The sequence below is a fragment of the Galeopterus variegatus genome, unplaced genomic scaffold (genome assembly GCF_000696425.1).
Source record: "Galeopterus variegatus unplaced genomic scaffold, G_variegatus-3.0.2 Scaffold9, whole genome shotgun sequence".
In the NCBI taxonomy this organism is placed as follows: domain Eukaryota; kingdom Metazoa; phylum Chordata; class Mammalia; order Dermoptera; family Cynocephalidae; genus Galeopterus; species Galeopterus variegatus.
In genome coordinates, this window is record NW_007726120.1 from 1,120,141 (window position 1) to 1,143,340 (window position 23,200).

The window sequence follows — 23,200 nt, forward strand, 5'->3', positions numbered from 1 at the left end:
TCTTCCTTCCCATCCTGACTGGAAGGAAGGAAAAGTCCCTCAGAGGCAATTTGGCATAATTTCTCTTCCATGCACTTGAACTGCCATGCCATATGGGGCTTCTAAATCATCCCTACATATCCGTGGGAGATTGGATCCAGGACCTCCCTCGGATACTAAAGTCTATGGATTCTCAAGTCCCTGATGTAAAAAGGCGTAGTGTTTGTATATAAGACACGCACATCCTCCTGTATACTTTAAATCATCGCTAGATTACTTATGATACCTAATACAATGTAAATGCTATGTAAATAGTTGTTACACTGTATTGTTTAGGGAATAATGACGAGAAAAAAAACATCTGTATGTATTCAGTACAGAGGTAATTTTAAAAAAAAATACTTTCAAGGTATGGTTGGTTGAGTCCGCGGAAGCTGAACCCATGGATATGGACGGCACATTTTAATCTCTTCCAGGCCTAATCCAAAGGAAACACAGAGGTGGGGCCGCAGACTGCTCTTCCCCAGGCCAGGAGTTTTATGAGCCATTTTTGGTTTCCTGACACCACAGTCAGAAATCCTTTCATAAATTTAAGGCAGGTGCTGCAGAAAGGGAATGATACTTTTGAAGACTGCTAGCTCTGAAAGTAGCAGACACAATCTCCTTTCTCTTTAAGTGAAGATGGGACAGTAGCACACAGAAAGGATGTGAAGGTTTGGGGTTCCTCTCACAAGTCAGGAATCTGACTGGAAAAACTATTAATACATGCAATATATTTCAGTCTTGGACCCCAAATGGAAATTATGGTAACATTTTCATTCCGAGAGACTAATTTGGGGGACTTGTGAAAGAGTTGATTTCACTTATCAAGTTAGCAGTCTGTCCAGGCATATTTGAGAAACAGGATCAAGGATGCCACTCACTGAGTGAGCTTGTTGACTTCTGTTTCCTTAAATTGCCAGCAATCACACCAAACACCTGGGCCAGCTATTATGCAGGTACACTTTGGTAATAAAGGAGGTCTAGACAAAGAGATTAGCCTGGCTCACACAAATATTTCTGGGAAAATAACATATCACAGTAAATGACCTTTACAAATAGAGTACTTGCCCAATGCATTGAAGAGGCAATATAGATTAGATCTCATTCTGAGAGGATTGATTAATGTACATGAAGAGAAATTCCCTAATAGATGAGGACAGTACATTAACACACCTTAGGAAAACAAACCTAGAAAATAATTATGACACCAAAATTCAGTTTTAATATGAGTAAAAATAAAAATTTATCATTTAATTTCATTTTCCTTCTGTTATTTATTTTTATCCAAATAATAAATTCAAAGGCAAATCACAAATAAAACATAAAATTATTGGTAAATTCTAGAAGCAAAGGAGCAGGTCTTAGTATGATTATCAGGAGCCACAGTAGAGTGATGGGTAGATATGTCAGTGTAGACTGTCAAAATTACACCTTGTCCTCATTGGATCTTACACGTACCTTTTTTTTAACCACCATTGGTTAGATTAATTTACAGCTAGTTAGACAAAGGAGATCTAAGTCTCACTAGCATGATAAAAAGAAAAGAATATAGCGAGAAGGCAGCTATAAAATCTTTCCTAGGATTCCTCTTCATACTATTTATTTTTGCATTTGGCTCCCTTAACTGCTATGTTCTGTATGCTCGAATAAACAGGGACTCATGGACCTTGTCAATCAAATCTGAAAAAAGAATGATATGTCTCAGTCTTGTGCTCCTGGGAATGCCTGATTCCTTACTAAATCACTTTTTTTTCAGTGGTGCACAGTGGGTTTACAGTCATTAATCTTTTCACTAACTCATACTAGTGGGCCCCCTTTTTGGAGACCCAATTTATAAACTAATTAGTGGTCTCATCCCTGGCAATACCTCAACTCCGCAAACATTAATTCAATACTAACATAATTATCAGTGTAGAATAACTATTCATTTATAGTATTTCCAACCATTGTATAAATATAGTGGGTATGATTCTCTGAATCAAAAATTTGAACTTTTGATTTAGCAACAAATATATTTTTCTCTAACTTGGCAAGTTATCTAGGTGTGAAAATGATACAAAGGCATGAAAATCAAATCATATTTAAATATATTGGAATCATCTTTGGTTTTAGGAATAAGGTTATAATAAATTATAGTCTTGGTGAGGTACTTTTTATTTCATTCACTTTTTTTCAGGATAAATTATCATGAACTAGAAGACATACCTATTGTTATAAAATGAGGCATAAGCAGTAATTCACTGAATTTCAAAAAGAGAGAACAGAACTGAGGCTACCAGAGGGGGAAAGGAGGAGGGGGATGGGGGTAAAGGGCCACAACAAATGATTACGTTGTGTAATGTTGAGTATAATAATTATCCTGATTTGAGCATCACATATTGCACATAGGTATTGATATTCAACGCTGTACTACACAGATATATACAAACAATTATGTTTCAATAAAAAAGAAAATGAGGTGTAAGAACAATTTTGTAAAACGTATAGTTAAAAGCCATTGAAACAACAGAATGTTTTGTTCAACTATTTTTTAACTGTGTTTTAGGTTCTGAACCTCTTCCTGGCCTTGCTCTTGAGTTCTTTCAGTTCTGACAATCTTGCTGCCACTGATGATGATAATGAAATGAACAATCTCCAGATTGCTGTGGGAAGGATGCAGAAAGGAATCGATTTCGTTAAAAGGAAAATACGTGAATTTATTCAGAAAGCCTTTGTTAGAAAGCAGAAAGCTTTAGATGAAATTAAACCTCTTGAAGATTTAAATAACAAAAAAGACAGCTGTATTTCCAACCATACCACCATTGAAATTGGCAAAGACCTTAATTATCTCAAAGATGGAAATGGAACTACCAGTGGCATAGGCAGTAGTGTAGAGAAGTATGTCGTGGATGAAAGTGATTACATGTCGTTTATAAACAACCCCAGCCTCACTGTGACTGTACCAATCGCTCTCGGAGAATCCGACTTTGAAAATTTGAATACTGAAGAATTCAGCAGTGAGTCAGATATGGAAGAAAGCAAAGAGGTAGGAATTTTAAAATAAGGAGATTTTTTTGGTGTTATGTACAACTGCTGCTTTAAAATTATCAGATATTTTTAAATTGTAAGTTTCCTTCTTGTAAGAAAATAAGAAATGTCTATTGATATATTTTCTAAGACTAATTTGATAATAAATAAATTAATGATAGATTAAAATATAGCTAGACAAATGATATGCTGACTCATTTTTTCAAATATTCGCCATTTTGAATTCTTGATAATATTAATATGCAGATTGATATGAATTTTTACGTATTTTAAAGTAATTTTAGACTTATGAAAGTGCTTGAGTTTGCCCACTGTCTTCCTTATAATTCATCCACAATGGTGATTTTTGTATGTAGTAGAAAAATACTTAGTGGGAGGATATTTCCAATTCTCATCTGGTTACATCCTTGGCTTTTATGAAATACGTCATAAAATGTGATCTTATTTAGTTTGCACAGACATATTTACTCATAAAAAATCAGACTGGGATCTTGGCTTGCTATTAACTTATAGTTTTATGTTACCTAAAATAAATAATATTTTTAAAGGAAGGAAATATAGTGATGAGGAATCCACTAAAAATATTTTTAATGAGCCCAGTACATTCTGTTTAGACAAACAAAAAGCCTTAATATGTTTTGGAATGTAGAATTAGAATTCTGAATTTACCTACTCAGTAAGAGTCTTGGTAGTTTAATGTATTCTTTGATTTACAGGAAGAATATGAGTACCAGGGCATGTTTTTGGTTTGTTTTGTTTGTTATTAATCTATAGGTTAATAAGTACAGAGTTGGAGATAAAGAGAAGAAGGAATTTAAAACTTTTAGTGTTTAATTACTTAACTATACAAAAATGAAGACAAGATTTCCAGTAATTAAAGCTTGTATAAATGGACAAAAATAGTGATCAAAAACAAAGATTTGCCCCTTCCCAATTTTAATTGTTTGGCAGGGAAGATAAAGGCCTTTGTTACTGTTCTTATTCTAGGATCGATGATATGGGGAAGTTTGGGGCGCTAAAAGATAAGATTTAAGCAGCATAACAGCCATTATAATTGGGGATCAGTTAACTATGAGGAAAAATATATTTCTAAGAAGAGAACTTTAGATATTTCAGTCAGTATTCTTGTTTTTATTTGATAAAATTACTAAAGAATATGCTGTTTTCCACTCTTTTTTGTTAATGAGGTAGGTAGTATTGCTAAATCAGTGATTAAGAGTAGATGTTAAACATGAAGTTCAGACCATGTTCAAGGATGGGTATAAAAATCAAGATAGGGCCGTAGCTACTAGCTTCACAAAACAGCTGATGAGATTCAAGGTGAAAGTAGTAAAACCTTACAGCCTGGAGCAAAGAATTACTGCAATTAGTTGATCTAAAGTTTTCACTAACCTAGACCATTATTTAAAAATTAAATAATATCTTAAGATCTTGTTAACAAAATTTTGAATGAGCACAGTTAGTTGGGTTATGACTTAAGGGTGGAACCTCATTTCTCATATTATATGCCACTAGAAGCTGAAATTAGTGTTTAGAAAATAGAATTGGCTCATTAGAATTTTAATGTATATTCCTCTCTCATTATTTTGACATTATACATAATAATGGATATTTTCCCATGGTAAAGAAAGTCAGCTTTTATTTTCACGTATGTTTAGTTTTAGGATGTCACAAAAACTAACAGTGAATTATAAAAAATCAAATATTGAAGCTATCAGCTAGTTTAATCTTTTTGCTAAGTTTGAATACCTTTTAACTTGTAGTAAACTTGACATCCAGTCTTCCTACTTTTCAGAAATTTTAAAGCCTCAGGCTTTCCAAAAGAGCATGTATTTTGCCTTACCTCAAACTGTTATGTTTGACAGAAGAGGGATGTCCAGTAAGGTGAGGTTTATAGTAGGGAAATCCAAACTCTTCCCAGTTTCTCTTGTTACCATTAGGCGTTTTTATTTGTTTTCTGTTTGAGTTAACTCTGTTAAGTTAACTCTGTTTGAATTAAGTACTACAAAATAATATTTGTGAACTCAGTATTTTGGTTGGAAGCAGATAACTGATCTGCCAGTCGGAAGTGAACAAAATTATTTTATTGTTTGAACTGTGAAGTTCTTTCAATACCTTCCGACCATAGAAAGTGTCACCTTAGTGTTAAAGTTTATTATTTGGTAAAAATTTTAATTATAGCTTTATATCAAGCTTCCTAGATATACATTCATAAACTTATAAAGGATTTGGGTAATAGTTGGAGAAGGAAGTATGTATAGGTTTTATTCTTTCAGAATTTTACCTGGTAGCTCTACACTAAAACACAAAAGAAACAATTATCTAAGAATTGTAAACATTCCTACTTAAAATATCTTTGAGTATCTGTCTTCTAGTCATTTTTGTCTGGTTGTTTAACTGGTGGGATGGGATTGTGCTGATAAATATCACACATAGACTAGTAAGAAATGGTTTGAGGCTTATTGCTATTCCTTTCTAAAAGATTTTTAAAATTAAAGAAAAAAATGAGACACTTCTTTTTTGAAATGTCTAAATGAATTTCTCTTTATAGATCAGACTGAGTGAACTGAGTTGTTCAGGTGTTTGAACTAAGTCTTCTTCTATGTCTTTGCCAAATTTGTATCATTCTTTGGTAGTTTTCTGTAGATTCTCTAGAGTATATTACTTAAAATTCATGTCATAATCACGTATGCTTTAACTCTTACTATGTTATTTTGACTATATTTAATGTAATTCCTTTTGTGGTTTTGAATGATTAGCTGTCTTTTACCGTTTTTAATAATGTTGAAGCCATGCTTGAATGATTATTTTTCAAAGTGAAATTTAGTAGTGCATTATGGTGACCTTCACTGCTTACCATTCTTACTTCTCACAGGGGTAAATTCAAGCTGGAGCCATCAAGAATGCAGCTCTGGTGTTTTTTAACCAGCCAGAGGCTCGTGCCACCACTTTTATCCAGGTTACCCAAGCAAGTTGTACATACATAAATATAATCAGTTTCTAAATGACTTTTGACTGGCCTGCATGTTACTCAGCTATGTTCCTTGCCCATCCATTGGCAGTAAAATAAAAACATGCATAGCTGCTATTATGCTGAGTCATATAAAGCATGGTCAGGCAAATCTGGCAACCCTAACTTATTTTCTAAAAACCTATTTAGCTGCTAATTTTCTTACATAGATTTTAATAGAAATGATATTCAATAAAAGGTAAATGTGCATGGCTTAATGAATTATTTAACTTCCATTTAACGTTACAGAGTTTTGAACATGCTAAGGGCCTAAAGGAGAAATGTAGGTGCTTTTTGAAAAACACTTGCAGAAAAGCTTTCTCTCCTCTGCCTTTTTTAAAAACATAAACCCGATGAGTGCACTTTATTGGTAGTTTTTTGTTTAGTGTCATATTAAGTTTTTCTGAAGGGCAATCTGCAAATTAAAGCAATCCCTTATTCATATGCAAACTTTCTAAAGGTTATTTTAATGTGATAATAATGTAAATGAATTGGAATGTTTGTGTTTTGGCTGCTAGCAGCATGGGTATAATTTTGTCTGCTTCATTTTAGGGAAAATGGCATTGCCTTATTTAGCAATTGACTGAAAGTATTTCACATTTAGAATCTGATTCTGTTGAAATTTACCCCTAAAACTCCTAAACGGAAAGAAAAGGAAATAAATATCTTTTGTACACTTCCCCCAAAAATAACAATAGATAGACTTACAGGTGGTTTGCTCATTCTGAAAATAGATATGGAGACCAACTTCTTCATCCTATTGGCTTCTCGGTCTGTTATGGGTTTTCTTCTCTCCTCTTTTTCATCCAGACCTGCTGGGAAGTTTTCTCCTGAAGAATATTATTTAAATATATCATGCTTTGCGAACTCTTATATAGGAAGGGAATTGTGAGCTTTCGCTCCTTTGGTGTTTTTAAAATAAAGGAACCTCCCTTATCATGTGACTGTAGCAATGAATGTAACAGCATTCTATGGGCTCCATTTGGTGGACCATTCATTTCCTGATGTTAAAATCAGTTCTGTGCATGATTATGCTAACCAAATTGCTCAATTCAGTTTAACCATTTTTTAAAGAAACGTTCATCAAATACTTTGTCACTTAAATACAGTTTCCTCTCCTTCTGCCATTAAAACTGTAAAACAGTCTGGCTTTTTGAAAGGAACAACAATCATGCCATTCCTGAAGCATATTTTTATACTCTGGAAGAAAATATTCAGTGGTACCCCAGATTCATGAGAGATAATGACTTATCTATTGGAGGAATGGTATTGCATAAAATGGGATCCAAGATATATAATTCTCACAGTTAAACACAGACACGCTGTAAAGCTACTCGACCATGCCAGTCGTCAGGCTCTTTTACCTGATGGTAATCATGAACCAACTGGGCCGATTGTTGAGCTAGGGCTGGGTCTGGAGCTCCCAGACCCCTCAAGCCCATTCACAGACTGGGTCACAAACCCTTCATATGCCAGGCTGGGTCACCAGACCCCTTCTTGCAGGTCTATGAGCTAGGTAACCAGCCCAAAGGTCCTTGGAAGCCATAGTTGGAAAGCATGGCTGTGCTGGGTGGATGCCTGAGGTAGATGCCTGCCCGCCTGCTTCACTAAAACTCTCTCTCTTTATCTCAAGAACACAAGAATAGCAACAAAACTAAAAAGATACATTGGCACACATGCACACTAACTCAACACACACACACACGCACACACACACACACACACACACAATTTGCTTACAATGGATATGCTAAACCATACCCAACTGGACCTGAAGTGAGGGCCCTGACCAAACTATTCTATTTTCCCAACACACACATATACACAGAAACTAGAGAGATTTTTTTTCCTGTTATGTATTAATTATTCAGAAAAGCATGAAATTTAGGCTCCTTAGGGTAATGGCTTGTTTTCCCAGTTTCTTGGTTAGAGGCAAGGTTAGTTTCCTTATTCCTGAGTATCTCATTTTTCAAGTTCCTGTGTAGAAGCACATTTGAGGGAAAATGACAGACAGGTACATTATCTACCTATGTGTCTAGGAGACTTAGGTGGAGTAAGTGTGATGGAATACACACTAAACAAGAACTGGTTCATTTATTCTCAACCCACAGATTATTATAATTTCCAATTTTCTTTAAAAAGTCTCTAATCCTCCCTCAAGAAATATTGTTCACTCCTTAAAAGAATATACTAAATTTCAGTACAGGGGATAAAAAGGAAGACAAAAATGTGTAGAGAAGGTTTGAGTAAGCAATGGTGGGATGGGTTCAACAGGAATCCATCTATGATTTTATCGTGGAGAATGTGTAGTTCTCATGGGAAAGTGTTCCAGGGAGAGTGGGTAAGAGGAAAAAAAGTCTCTAAATATCTTTAACAAAAGAACAAAATGGGCCAAACACATGTGTCTTTGGGGAACTGGTAATTTGCTAAAGGGTGGACCATTGTGACATAAGGTTTTCTTTTGCCATTACAGGAAAGATATTTAAGATCCTGCTATTTATGGTTTAAAATTTTTATAATGTATTCATTACAAACATTAAAATGATTTTCTGGATAATACAGTATAATGAGAATGATACTTTTGATTTTGCCATCTTCCTTATTAAAAAGATAACACTAACTATTTCTTTCTAATATTAATGTGTCATTTTGGCCTTAAACCCATCACAAAGCAAGCAAGGCCATCCCATCCATTGTCCCAGTAATGTTTCATGGTATGAGTATACTGATTATCCTGATCTGATCACCACATATTGTACAAATGTACTGATATTTGATTCTGTACCCACAAATACAATCAATAAAAATAATTAATTAAATAAATAATAAATAAATATACTGACAGTAAGCAAGAAAAAAAGAAAAGATTTTTCATGTAAAAAACCAGAGCTTAAATGCAGATTAACAATAAGATCCACGTAGAACAAAAGGTTGCCATTCTTGGAGACCAAAATATTCAGATATGGAATACTTGATTTAATGTATATTTGAAGTTATCTCTTTTTTAAAAAATCTCAATTTGTAAATTAAATCAGATTAGAAAATACCTTTCTCTCTCCAAATTATATACAACATTTACTAATTACATTTTCTTAAAAATGTATCTTAGTTTCAAAGTGAGAAGCAAGCACACCTATGAAAATCTTGATGGAAAGTGGTTTTTCTCTCCCTTTTACTGTTGTGATTAATTATTTTAAAAAATAGTTTACTTTCATTTACTTTCTAAAACAAAAGTAGTTTGGCACATTGATGTTTAACAGTAATTTATCATTGATGTGGAAAGTAAAAGTTTGACGTATAGTATCTAAAAATAAAAAATGAAATAGTCTACCTTGGTGTTTATTAGATTACTGAGCAAATATTTTTCTGCTCTGCCTGGCTCATATGACCATAATTACCCAGCACTCAGAAGAATCTCAGAAGATTTTCAATAGGAAGCATCCTGTTAAATGTAGTTCTTACCAAAATAATTGTTCGACTGATATTTCCACCTGAAAGTAAATGATTGCCAGTGCTGTTCATAACAAATACAATTAGCTATTCCTGTTTGATCTCTATACTATCCTGACATTGCAGCATGTCCATCTTTTGTGAGAGTTTAAGTAGGCAAGGACTACTCTAACAACAGCACTTAGTCTACTTGTTTCCTTATTGATAAGTACAGATAATAAAAGAAGAATCTAAACATTACAATTTTACCAAAGAGAAGTAAAAAACTTGTCAAAATGGGTCTACTTCTAATCAGTTCATATTTTGGTCTCTTACTTATGTAGTGTTTTGTAGTGAATTGTGCCAAGACTGGAGCATTTATAGGCAACCTTTATTTAAAAATTCTTCTTTAAGTACATGTGTTGTATAGTTCTATGTAATGATATATATTGGACAGTTCTATCTGATGAATTTGCACTGCAGTTAGGTTAATCTTAATTATGACCTTATTTGAAGCTGAAAATTTTTATATTCTTAATTTGATTAATTTGATTTTTATGGGCTTTTTACACATTTTAGCTGTTTTAGTCAACATATTTTATAATGTTATGATTTCAAGAAAGTCATTGAAATGATGTTATCAAGAAAAGTTTTATAAATCAGGATTTCTTACTTACATCTCAGAATTATTGTTTCAAGTAAATTTTTTTGTTTATAAAGTATTCCAGTATGTATTTGCTGTACTCCAAATTAATAAATATAAGAATTAAGAGTACAACTTGAATTGACCCTAAAGTTCATGGCTATGAAACATGGAAATAACGTTATCACAAACACTACCCTAAACCTACAATATTTAATTACATATCCAGTCTATTAAATGTTTTAAATTGGTAGATGTTGGGCTTACTTATGAATCATCAAAGAAATGTCTAGATAATTACGCCAGAATGTGGCACAAAAGACCTAGAGTCCAACCACTTATTCACTATGGTTTTCAACAAGGTGATTAAACCCACATTTTCCTCTCTAAATAGATATTGCATTGGCTCATGTTAAGGATTAATGTGCAGCTTAGATTGTTTATTATTTGTAAATCAAGTACCAGAAGTGTAAAGGTATTCAAGTAATACATGTGGCGGATCCTGCGCTGTTCCACTTTATGAGATGAGGAAAGATGAGATTGCCTCTCCCTAAAGAGGTTCTGTTCACCACTGGGACTATAAATCCATGTACATAGCGTTGGAAGAGGGAAAACACTGTCAAAATGATTCAGTAGTAGTTTTCCTGACTCCAGAGTTAAACTACAGTTCACTTCATAGACTCATCTTAGCTTTGAATAATTGGCAGCATGGGCTTGAGACAACACTACTAATTCTTAAGAGCTGCTGTTCATTGTTTATGCAATTCAGGATCTTGAGAAATTTGTGTTATTCTGCAAACAAGAGAGAATATTGCTTGTCATCCCTTGAATGTGAAAATAAATTTTCTCAGAAATAGTCATGAGTTGAATAAGAGTCCGTACACTGATCATTCATTTATTTACTCAACAAACATTTGTTAAACATAAACATTGGTGATAGGTGCTAGAGATACAAAGATGGCAAAAACATGAACTTTGTTTTGAAAAATTAAGTCTGGGGAGATTCATCTTCTACAAACATAAAATACTTCTAAGTTGTGCTTTTGAAAAAGCAATAACCTCTCCTTATATAGATAAATATTTGGCTTTATGAGAAAGGTATCTATTAATTCAACATCAGTACTAAAGCACTGCATTAAAATAAAAGGGAACAATGTTCATTCTCTTATTTTTAGTATGATGTAAGTAAGAGAAAAATACAGAAGTGCCTTCCATAATTAGAATTTCCAGAGATAAGCCCTAAAAAGCAATTTTTGAAAAACTTCTCGTTGATTCTCATTTTCACCCAAGTTCGGCAAACTCTGGTTGATAGTCTCTCATTTTAACCTTGGGCCAAACTTTCTGGTGAATTCTTAATTTGATCAAGCTATTGAAAACAGACAATTTACTTAGCAATTCATTCATCCATTCAATATTTAGTGAAAAGCATGTAGGCAATTCAGTCTTCTGCTAGTATTGAACTATATGTGTTGAATTATCCATAGGGCTTACAATGCATAGTTCTTGCCCTCAAATGTCTTACAAGCATGCTAGGGAGAGCAGATCCATCTGTCTGAAATAATTTGACCCATATTTAAACAAAGGCCAAAATGTATAATAAACCACAAAAAGAGTTATGAACAACCTAGGGTGCATATTGGGGGGTGAATATGGAATGAAAGAAATTAGGAGTCCAGATTTTTGGGGGAGAATTTATGAAAGGGAGGAAGCATAATTGTTGCAAAATAGACAGTGAAGAAGGGAAATGGCCATGGTGACTCAGATCTTTCCGAAGTCATTTAAAGCACAGTATTAGCAACCCAGCTTCTCAGCAGTAGGAGTGATAGTTGATGTTATAAGGATCCTATGGAAACTTTTGAACATTCTGAACTAGCATTTCCTGTAATACATTGTCTGGTGACTTCCCCCAATCACTGTCAAGGGCTAGCCTTCATTCTGTTATGAGGTAATTTATTCATTTATTGAATTGTCCATTCATACTTTGAACAGTCTTTATGCAGCGCCCACAACTTACTCAGCTCTGACGCAGACTCTGATACAGTCATTCACCAGAGCCAGCCTGAGCACGTGGAGCACCCCAAATATGGATCCTCATTTTCCCCTTGGGCCCACCCCAAGTGTCACCCCACCCCTCCATTCTGTGTTTACAGTGTGATTCTTATTCTTAAAAGGAATACTTTCTATTTCTTATTGTGGGCTGTCTGTAGTTAGGTCAGATGTGACTAAGCTTCAGTTTTTCTGATTACCTATGTTATGTTTGATCAGTCTGCAAATGACAAGATCAGTATTGTCACTTTCCTAATACATTACAGCTTGATATGAACTAGGTGACAGAATATTCTAGTTATTTCTTAGTCAATTACATGTATATAAACACAGCTCTACTTATCTAAGACAGAGTCTAATCCAAAGACAAAGGATAGAAAATTAGAAAAAGTCTAAAAAACCAGAATATTTGTAAAAATCTTCTCACTTAGATATTTTATCTTAAAACAAAATATATTCAAATTTTAATGACAAAGATATTTGTCTAGGATTGTGATATACCTGATGAGTAGGGAAGAAAATTGATAACCTTCAAGCACCTTATATAATCTTTGATTTAACAATTTTGGAGAAATTACAAAATAATCCCCAAACCAATTCTTTGATGGCAGAAATATCTTTTATGCTTCTATCATTGGTATTATTAAATTACACAAGGCAAAAGCATTTTTAATCTCATATATATCATAGATAAAGATTTTTATTTCATCAGGACTAAGCTAAGAAAATACAATACTTTATCTAAAGAAAATTATTTTTATACAATAAAGAAACCATCATCTTAGAAAAAATCCATGCAATCCTAGCCCAAATATGAGTAGAATATTTCCAGCACTGACTACAGCATCCATTTTATTCTAGTTTAACATACCTCAGTGTGCATTTTATCATGTGCTTACCTCATCCCCTTTATAAAGTAGCTCTTATCAGCTCAACCATTTCCTAATGTTATGCACTAATGGTAATAACATTGTGAGAGGTCCGAGAATGCTGTGGCCCAAACTACTCTGATTCCATGTGGCACTCACACCTGGCCCTGCATCATTCCTGCAGCATTTTAAGACCAAGTTAAAGACTGAAATCCCTTTATTTGTGCTGATCCTAAGAATGGCCTGACCTGGCTAAGTTTATTGCATTTTAAGATTTAAGACAATTCCTTTCTATTATATTTTTTCTTGGGTGATACTTGATTTACCTTTAAGGAAAACAAAACAACAACCAAAGATTCATTTCTTCCTGTACTGACAGGACAGGTAAGAGTGCCAGAGTAACAAGTAGTTTCCAAATGCACAATGAAACATGAGAGTGCATTGGCCAAAGAGAATGCAAAATATCAGCTCTTGCTATATAGCTAACAATGTGCTGCTGTTTTCAGAAATAGAATATTATAGAATATATTTAATAACAACCAGTGGTATATGTTTTCATGTCAATGAAAAGTGGATAAATTTAGATTGTCGCTGTTTATGTGCATTTGACCAAATCTTTTCTGAATTTGACATGAAAATACACTTGTGCAGCTTTTGTTGGTTGGGTCACAATTTTAGAATCAAACAAACTACCATTTTCAAACTAATTTACAAAAGCGAGATCACAGATGACCATATGACTGGCAGTTTACATAATCTTTCTGTAGGATTTTATTTCAGACTCTCTATATGTGGGCTTAAAAAATGTTATTTCAGTTGTTAGCACCATATTTTAAAGAAAAAATATATATATATGTATTATGGTGCTGTATCTAATCTTGTGACCCTGCATTTATACCAAAGCAGATTGGCATCATGTTAAAGTTATTCTTAAGTTACAGATCAAGAATATGCATAAAGAAGACTTATGGTCAGATCTTACGAATTTTTACATTTATATTAAAGAAAATATTTAAAATGTTTTCTGTGGGATTGATTTTCAGAAGCTAAATGCAACTAGTTCATCTGAAGGCAGCACAGTTGATATAGGAGCTCCCGCTGAGGGAGAGCAACCTGAGGTTGAACCTGAAGAATCCTTGGAACCTGAAGCCTGTTTTACAGAAGGTAAGCAAAACAATAGCAAATATGGTCATTGGTTTCCTCTTATCTGTCCATCTTTCTATCTGTCCATTAATTAATCATCTATATACCATCTGTCTAATATCAATTGATCTATCTACAGTCATCTATGTGTATCTAACAACTAGTTATTTGCTAATGTTTTGCTTTTTCTATAACAAAACAAAGGCCATTTTTAGAAAGGTAAAGTTTAATTTATGTAATTAGATATTCTTAGTTTTGTGGATCCTGTTCAAGTCTAAGAAATGCTGCTAACTGGCCTTTCTGTGGCCTTCGAGAAGTAGGAGAGTAAGCCAAATCACATATGTCTCCCTTAAGGTTTGAAAAATAATAGAAAAAAATAAGAAAGAAAGTGAAAGATGTAATTTATCATTTACCGTTTTGTCATATTATAATGGGTACTAATTGATAAATGTACATTTAAATCTGTCCTTGAGTAACAGTTGCCTGTGTCAGCCAGGGTTAAATATTTTTTTTATTATTTCTGAATGAAGATAATGGATAATAAAAGTGCCAAAATATACTGTGAGTTATGACATAGGGCAATATGTCATTGAAGTAATTGCAAGAGGATTTTCTAAAGAAAGCTGAAATTATGTTATTTGAGGTGTGGATCAATTATGTTTCATAATAGTAATGCTGTGTATCAAACCACCTAAAACCCTTGGCTCTAAGCTGCTTCTCTGGTCTTGATTCCCAATTCTTTCTGGGCAACTTGCAGATTTTCCTGTCACTAAGGTTTGCTTGTATCATTGTTTCTCCATTCTTAACAGCTTCATGTTCCAGATATGATTCTTATACATCCTTCAAGATCTAGCCCCAAATTCACTTTCTCCATAAAGCTCTGAAATTAAACTTTACCAATGAACTGTCATAATACTTTGTCTTGTGATCACTGTTGCTTTCTAAAACAATAGAATTTGTAGACAAATCACTCCTATTCAAAATACACATTCTTTGAGGACAAGGCTATGTTTTACATGTTACAGTATAGTTTGTCCAGTACAACTATTAGAATATAGGAGGTATTTAATAAATATTTGTTGAAGAGCCCTTGATCTAGTGGCCCACAAATTACACATATTTATTACATTGTTACTGATAGTGGCCAGAATTAAGGCAGCTTAAATATTCAATAATAGTGGAATGCTTATATAAATTCTAGTAATCTTATTACTATATAAGATATTAGACATATCTATTATAAGATATTCTAATATTATAAGATATTCTAATATTAGAGAAATACTATGAAATCTTTCACAAATCATTTACTTGTAATATGATGGGAAATATTTATACTATGTCATTAAGTGAAATAATCAGAATTCAAATATATATGATGTTCTTATAGAGTGGAATTACACTCATAGCATAAGGGCAGGATAAAAATATCAACTCTTGGTAATTTTATTTTTCTTTCTGTTTTTCTGTTTTTTATATAATATGTTTTTAGAATGTAATATAATTTATTATAATAATCCTAAAAACATACAAATAGATATTTCAACCAATGATTAAAAACCATATAGATTATTTTGATTTCTATAAGTGGAAACCATATTAAAAAAATAAAGGCAATTACAATGTATTATCAGGTAATAATGGAGATGAATCTTCCACCAACACAAATATACATAATCAAAGACTGATTGTTTTTTCTACATTTACTCTCAAATATTTTAGACTGTGTGCGGAAGTTTAAGTGTTGTCAGATAAGCATAGAAGAAGGCAAAGGGAAGCTCTGGTGGAATCTGAGAAAAACTTGCTACAAGATAGTGGAACACAATTGGTTTGAAACCTTCATTGTCTTCATGATTCTGCTCAGCAGTGGAGCTCTGGTAGGTGATGCGTGATCATTCCTTCACCTTTTACCTGAAACCCTTTCCCTTTCCCTTCAGTGAACCTCATATCACCCATTTAAAAATATTTTTAATTTTTAAAAATTTTTTTAATTTATCAATATACAATATAGTTGATTTTCATGTCCCTTTGCCAATTCGTTCTTTTCCTCCTTCTCTCTCTCTTCCCTCCCCCATCAACATCATATCTGTTCACTTATCTTAACAAAATCAAGGAATTGTTGTGATTGTTGTATCTTCTTCCCAACCCCCATTCGTTTGTTTATATTTATTTGTTTATTTTTATTACCTCCCACAAATAAGTGAGAACAGTGTTTCTATTTCTGTGCCTGGCTTATTTCACTTAATATAATTTTCTCTAAGTCCATCCATGTTGCTGCGAATGGTAGTATTTCATTTTTTTAAATAGCAGAGTAGTATTCCATTGTGTAGATATACCAGTTTCCTTATCCACTCATGATGGGCATTTAGCCTAGTTCCAAGTCTTGACTGTTGTAAATTGCACTGCAATAAACACGGGAGTGCAGGTATCCCTTTAACATAATGATTTCCATTCTCGGGGTATATACCCAGCAGTGGAATAGCTGGGTCATATGGTAGATCAACCTGTAATTGTTTGAAGAACTTCCATACCATTTTCCATAAAGGCTGCCCATTTTGCAGTCCCACCAACAGTGTAGAAGGGTTCCTTTTTCTCTGCATCCTCATCAGCATTTGTCATTCTCAGTTTTTTGGATATTAGCCATCCTAACTGGAGTGAGATGGTATCTGAAAGTGGTTTTGATTTTTCATTTCCCAAATGCTGAAGGATATTGAGCATTTTTTCATGTGTCTTTTGGCCATTCTTATATCTTCCTTTGAGAAATGCCTATTCAGCTCCTTTGCCCATTTTTTAATTGGGTTACTTGTTTTTTGCTGTTAAGTTGTTTGAGTTCCTTGTATATTTTGGTTATTAATCCTTTGTCAGATGTATATTTTTCAAATATTTTCTGCCACTCTGTTGGTTGTCTTTTTGCTCTGTTAATTTTCTTTTGCTGTGCAGAAACTTTTTAGTTTGATATAATCCCATTTGTTTATTTTTCCTTTGGTTGCCTGTGCTTTTGGGGTCATATTCATAAAGTCTATGCCCAATCCTACTTCCTGAAGTGTTTCCTCTATGTTTTCTTTAAGGAGTATTATTGTTTGGGGATGTATATTTAATTATTTAATCCATTTTGATTTGATTTTGGTATGTGGTGAGAGGTATAGGTCTAGTTTCATTCTCCTACATATTAATGTCCAATGTTCCCAGCATCATTTACTGAAGAGTCAGTCCCTTCCCCAGTGTGTAGTCTTGGCAACTTTGTCAAAGATCAGATGGCTGTAGGTGCATAAGTTGATTTCTGGATTCTCTATCTATTCCATTGGTCCGTTTGTCTGTTTTTATGCCAGTACCATGCTGTTTTGGTTACTATAGCTTTGCAATATAGTTTAAAGTCAGGTAGTGTTATGCCTCCAGCTTTATTTATTTAATTTTTTTGCTCAGGATTGCTTTGGCTATTCATGGTCTTTTTTCTTCCAAATGAATGTTAGGATTTTTTTTTTCCAATTCTGAGGAAAATGTCATTGGAATTTTGATGGGGATTGCATTGAATCTATAGATCACTTTGGGTAGTGTGGACATTTTCACAATGTTAATTCTTCCAATCCAAGAGCATGGGATATCTTCCCATCTTCTTGTGTCCTCTTTAATTTTTCTCAAAAGTGATTTGTAGTTCTCATCATGAGATTTTTCACATCTTTTGGTAAATTTATTCATAAGTATTTTATTTTTTTGGTGCTTATTGTAAATGGGTTAGCTTTTTTGATTTCTTTTTCTGCCAGTTAATTGTTAGAATATAGAAATACTACTGATTTTTGCATGTTGATTTTGTATCTTGCAACTTTGCTGAAATGATGTATTAACTCTAAAAGTTTTTTGTAGAGTCTTTAGGCTGTTCTATATACAGGATCATGCCATCCACAAACAGGGACAGTTTGACCTCATCTTCTCCTATCTGGATGCCCTTTATTACCTTCTCTTCCCTGATTGCTCTGGCTAGTACTTCCAACACTATGTTGAATAGGAGTGGTGAGAGTGGGCATCCTTGTCCTGTTCCTGTTCTTAAGGGAAAAGCTTTCAATTTTTCTCCATTCAGGATGATATTGGCAGTGGGTTTGTCATATAATATTACCCATTTTTTAAATAAGATGCTTGTGAGAATGAGAGAAAATATGTGTGATTTATTTAGCACAGGGTAAGCAGCTCAATCAAAAGCAACTCTTAATATTTTGTCTGGAGTAATTCTCAGATGAAATCAAACTCTTATCAGCAGGATTACTTGTAATATTTAATGAAGGATCTTTCTGACTTTTAGTCACCAGAGACAGTAGTTATTAAGAATGACTATGTAGATATGATATGGGGTTATCAGCTAAATATCAAACTGCTTAACATAAGCTCCATGCTGCAGGAAACCCATCTGTCTCATCCACGCATATTCAGTACTGCCAACTACAGTGAATGGCAAATAGTAGGCTAACTTAATTACTGACTAATAACAAAGTGAAAGAATTACAGACTTAATTTATGTCTGATTTCATTCAATGGAATGGTCAATTTGGTCGAAATACTGATTAATATAATGAAAATCATGTGACCAATTTTCCCATTTGGTGGTACAAATGTGGTTGATTTAAAAAAAATTTTTTTCAATTAGTTACTAGAGTGTTTGGTGAGATAATTTCATTAGGAGGATTACTGCATTTAAACTGGAAGTCTCTAAGCCCACTTCTGATTTGACTAAGAATCCTGCATCCTGACATGTACTCAGTTCAGTAAGAGTCAGTCTTGCTTTAATGCCAAGAAAGGAAACTATGAAGTCTTACCCATGACAAGTGCCCTTGCTGTGGTAGCTCTTCGTTCTCAGTTACCTGTCAAAGCTCACCAATGTGCACAAACATGCTGGCATGATGGCTGGCCTCTGAGGGTCTTCCAGCATCAGCTGTAAACTGAGCCCAAAACCCTTTAGGCCCTTGTGTCGAGCCCTGATCACAAACTTGGATCCCATTGTTCACTTAAAAAAAAAAATTCCTTTGTTCTTGATCCAGGCTGCCAGCTCACCCTGATCACTTTTCCTATAATAGGATAAGTTACATAAATGGTCTTTTTATTCCAGAAGGCCCAGGGGTTCCTGTGAATAAGTTTGCCACCCATTCTCAAGAACTCTGCAAAATGACGGCAGGGAGAGCTTTCAGACATACAGCCACACACATGCTGAGAGAGAGAGAGAGAGTCAAGAAAGTGAGAGATGATAATCCTTTCCCTTTTCCCCAGACTGAGGGGCCTCTTTGCCTTATATTTGCAATACTGGGAGGGCACATTCCAGTGACTCTGCACTGAACAGAGCACATCTACTCCCAGGTGACTTTTCACCTCCTACTCAAGAGAGAAGCAGCCTGCAGTTTCTCAAAAATGTTAAGTTCTTTTGGGGCACTCTGATACCAAAATTTTAAAATTCCTCGAGTTCCTTGGTTGACTGAAATGCCCAGTTTATAGTCATTTGTGTACAGATAGCTATAAAGCAGAATGGAGCCATGAGAAACACTAAGGCTTCCATCCACAGTTTATGACAATGAAATAAAATAGAACTTTTTCATTTGCAGGCCTTTGAAGATATATATATTGAGCAGCGAAAAACCATTAAGACCATGTTAGAATATGCTGACAAGGTTTTCACTTACATATTCATCCTGGAAATGCTTCTAAAGTGGGTTGCATATGGTTTTCAAATGTATTTTACCAATGCCTGGTGTTGGCTGGACTTCCTGATCGTTGATGTGAGTATTTTACAGTTTCCTGTTTCGCTCGTTGGCATGTGATGACATGTACCTGTCCTAGCAACGGTGTCTGCCACGTTGTAGGCACCAGTAAATAATGCATCATCCCAAATAAGTGATGTTTACCATTTTCCCAATGAGAAGATGCCCCAAAACATTTCTTTTTGCCAGTTTAAATACATGTACTTTCATAGATGAAACAGTCAAATGCCATATTTTATACTTATTGGTTTCATTTCAAATTAATATTTGAAAACCCAAATTATGCAAAATAATATGTTATTTTAGAAAGTTTGCTTTTTTCACTCTCACATTTCATAAAATAACTATTAAAATTCTTCACAGGCATCTTTGACATTAGTCTTCCTTATTATTAGAGGCTGTTGAGAAAGAAGTGTTTGTCACACAGATGGATTATTAATTACAATAAAATTTGAAACTCAAAAAAAACAAGAGACATCACTTGATTTGTATAATGGTAGAAACAGATTGGCTATTGACCAATTATTTAAAGGTTTAATTAAACTACGTTGGTGTTGAAATAAAGTAAGGTGGAGTACCAGAAATAAGAGGGTTTTAAAATAATTGAATGTGAGGCAAGTCTACTACTAAATGTAACATATAAAGGTTACATGCAGAATTACATTAAAAATCTTCTGGCAATAAAAGAAGACAATAAATAATATTTAAAATCACATACTTTTGAACATTACAAACAATGGAAAAATACACCAAAACTATAATCATTGTTTTGTCCATATAATGAGATTATGCGTGATACTATTTCTTTTCTCTATTTTCTGTATGTGGTTATTTATAGCAAAAAAAATTTGATATTTCATATAGCTATGTAAGGATAAAAGTATTATGTTAACACTACTTGAATATAAAAAACAATTCTTAGGTGACATCTAGTTGTCCTGCAGCTAGCACTCATACGACCTAACACACTCTGCTATTTACCTTTTTACATTTAGGAAAACTATTATGATAGTATATTAAACTGGTCAATACTTTTCTCTAAGTCAAATCTATTTATTGTTCATCTATTCTGTTACGGAAGACACAAATATGAATGTCATTTTTCTGGTCCTGTGGGAGCTTCCAGTCAAATATCAGTGAGGACAAATATGATACGAGGTATACACTAACAAGTTGACACCTGCATTAGAAGTGTCATTTGCTTCACTTGAGGAAGTAGGAAAGGAGCATATCAGCAGGTGCAGAATAGGGAGGAAAGCAATGCATTAAAACACTGATGCGGGACATGTTTAAGAAACAAGCAGCAGTCCTCCAGGGTGAGGGAAAGGGTTTATAACTGGATGGTAAGGTAAGAAAGGCAAATTAGAAAACAATGTGAAGAACCATCCAAAGAGATGCCATCCAAACAAATTTGAACTTATGATTTAGTTAAGACGAAGCCGTTGAAGAATTACCAATAGGGACGTGACAAGACCAGCTTGTTCTTTCAGGGAGAGAAGTTTGGTGGGGTGTGAATGATGCAACAGAAGGGGATTATTCTCCAGCCCAAAAGACCAACTGGGGGATTGCTGCAGTGCCCCAGGAGGAGAAGGCCTAATGTATCTCCTTTTCACATTTAGTTACACAAGTCACATAAAATCAATATTTTATCACCTGTTTTAATCAGCTGATAAATATTTCCCCTGCTTAGAATATTTTTTATATGTCTAACTTTTATCTTTCATCCTTTAACTTATGCCTATCTCTTTTTGGTTTTGTCTTCAGAGAAGGTAAAGTACTGCGGGTCCTCATATCTTGTCTACAGAAAATCTTCACAATTCATAATTCAGTAATCTTATTTTTCAATTACCTGTCAAAAGAGACTTACAAAGCCTAATACTTTAGATTTTAGGGAGACTATATAAAAACCACTTAAGATTTTGTAGCTCAATTTTTTTTCTATATTTAGATGTTTCAATTTCAAATTCTTTTGCATATGCAAAATTAGTGTGAATAAGTCAAGTTTTTTATAACAATTTTCATATGCTTCACTTATTTTTCTTAAAAATCATATTTTTCAAATATCTGTTAACACCATACTCTTAAAAGCTACATTACACATCTATTTTTGTTTATCTGCTTTTGAAGTTTGGGTGTGCTTTAGGACAAAATACCATTTCTTAGCTTGTATAGTTTTAATAAGTTCTATATACATTTTCAAAAGAAATCAGACATTTCTGTGCCACTTATGACAGTATTTCTTTTCTTTTTTAGCTGAGATCTTAGAATTTCTATCACCTATATTAGTATACTATGAATGACTGAAGAAAACATTTTCTGGCAATTCTATTTAGTTATACCGAAATCTCATTTTTTTTTTTTTTTGGTCACTAATTTTATTTGACCTAATTAATGATTTTATGCACTTCAGACTGAAATTTGCAAAAAGATGAAGCTGTTGTTTAAAGGCCTGGGCTTTTCTGAATGTGTTTATATTCAGATTTCCCAGTCGTCTGCATACTTTACTTCTGTACCAGGTTTTAATTTTCCTTTCAGGTCTGTTAAATAATATGAAAAATGACACAGAAATAAAGTTTACAGACCTGTAAATGAAGATCACATTTCTGTCTCTCTCTCTCTTTTTTTTTGGGGGGGGGTGCCTTTATTTTTAATTAATTTTTTTCTGTCAAGAATCTTGAAAACAGAATATGTATAGCTTATTTTTTATAAACGTAATGATAGTGGTTTGCAAAATATAAACTTTTTTATAAACTATGATAGCGGTTCACAGATCAGCATCATTAGCTCACATGGGGACTGGCATCAATGTAAATTCTCAGGTCCCACCCCAAACCTACTATGTCAGATTCTGCCAGCTTTCAGTGTTTTTTAAGAAGCCACCTAGGTGATTTTGAAACTCACTAAAATTTGAGAACTACTGGTTCATTGCATAGAGTAAGGTTAACTATGTAGACATTTTTGTCTGTCAATAAAAACTGTGATGCTTTCTCTGTATAGGTCTCATTGGTTAGCTTAACTGCAAATGCCTTGGGTTACTCAGAACTCGGTGCCATCAAATCCCTTAGAACACTAAGAGCTCTGCGGCCATTGAGAGCCTTATCCCGGTTTGAAGGAATGAGGGTAAGACCACATGCTTCAGAATCTGTTTGGATTATAATTGAGAACATACTGATACTTTATACCTCAGAAATGATAAATCAATGGAGAAATTGTGTCTTTACGTTCATACTGTCATAACCAATCAATCAATAATAATATTTATCAGATGTACATT

General features: G+C 33.8%; 1 protein-coding gene across 3 annotated transcripts in view; it reads left to right on the forward strand.

The window, feature by feature from the left end:
- The window catches only part of SCN2A (sodium channel, voltage-gated, type II, alpha subunit), a 139,547-nt gene that overhangs the window by 99,517 nt on the left and 16,830 nt on the right, over window positions 1-23,200 (forward strand). For all 3 annotated transcript variants that reach the window (XM_008584498.1, XM_008584440.1, XM_008584563.1), the window contains exons 17-21: window positions 2,567-3,046; window positions 14,089-14,209; window positions 15,911-16,065; window positions 19,771-19,944; window positions 22,924-23,046. In XM_008584498.1, the coding sequence (XP_008582720.1) occupies window positions 2,567-3,046; window positions 14,089-14,209; window positions 15,911-16,065; window positions 19,771-19,944; window positions 22,924-23,046 (1,053 nt within the window). The remainder of the gene's footprint in view (window positions 1-2,566; window positions 3,047-14,088; window positions 14,210-15,910; window positions 16,066-19,770; window positions 19,945-22,923; window positions 23,047-23,200) is intronic.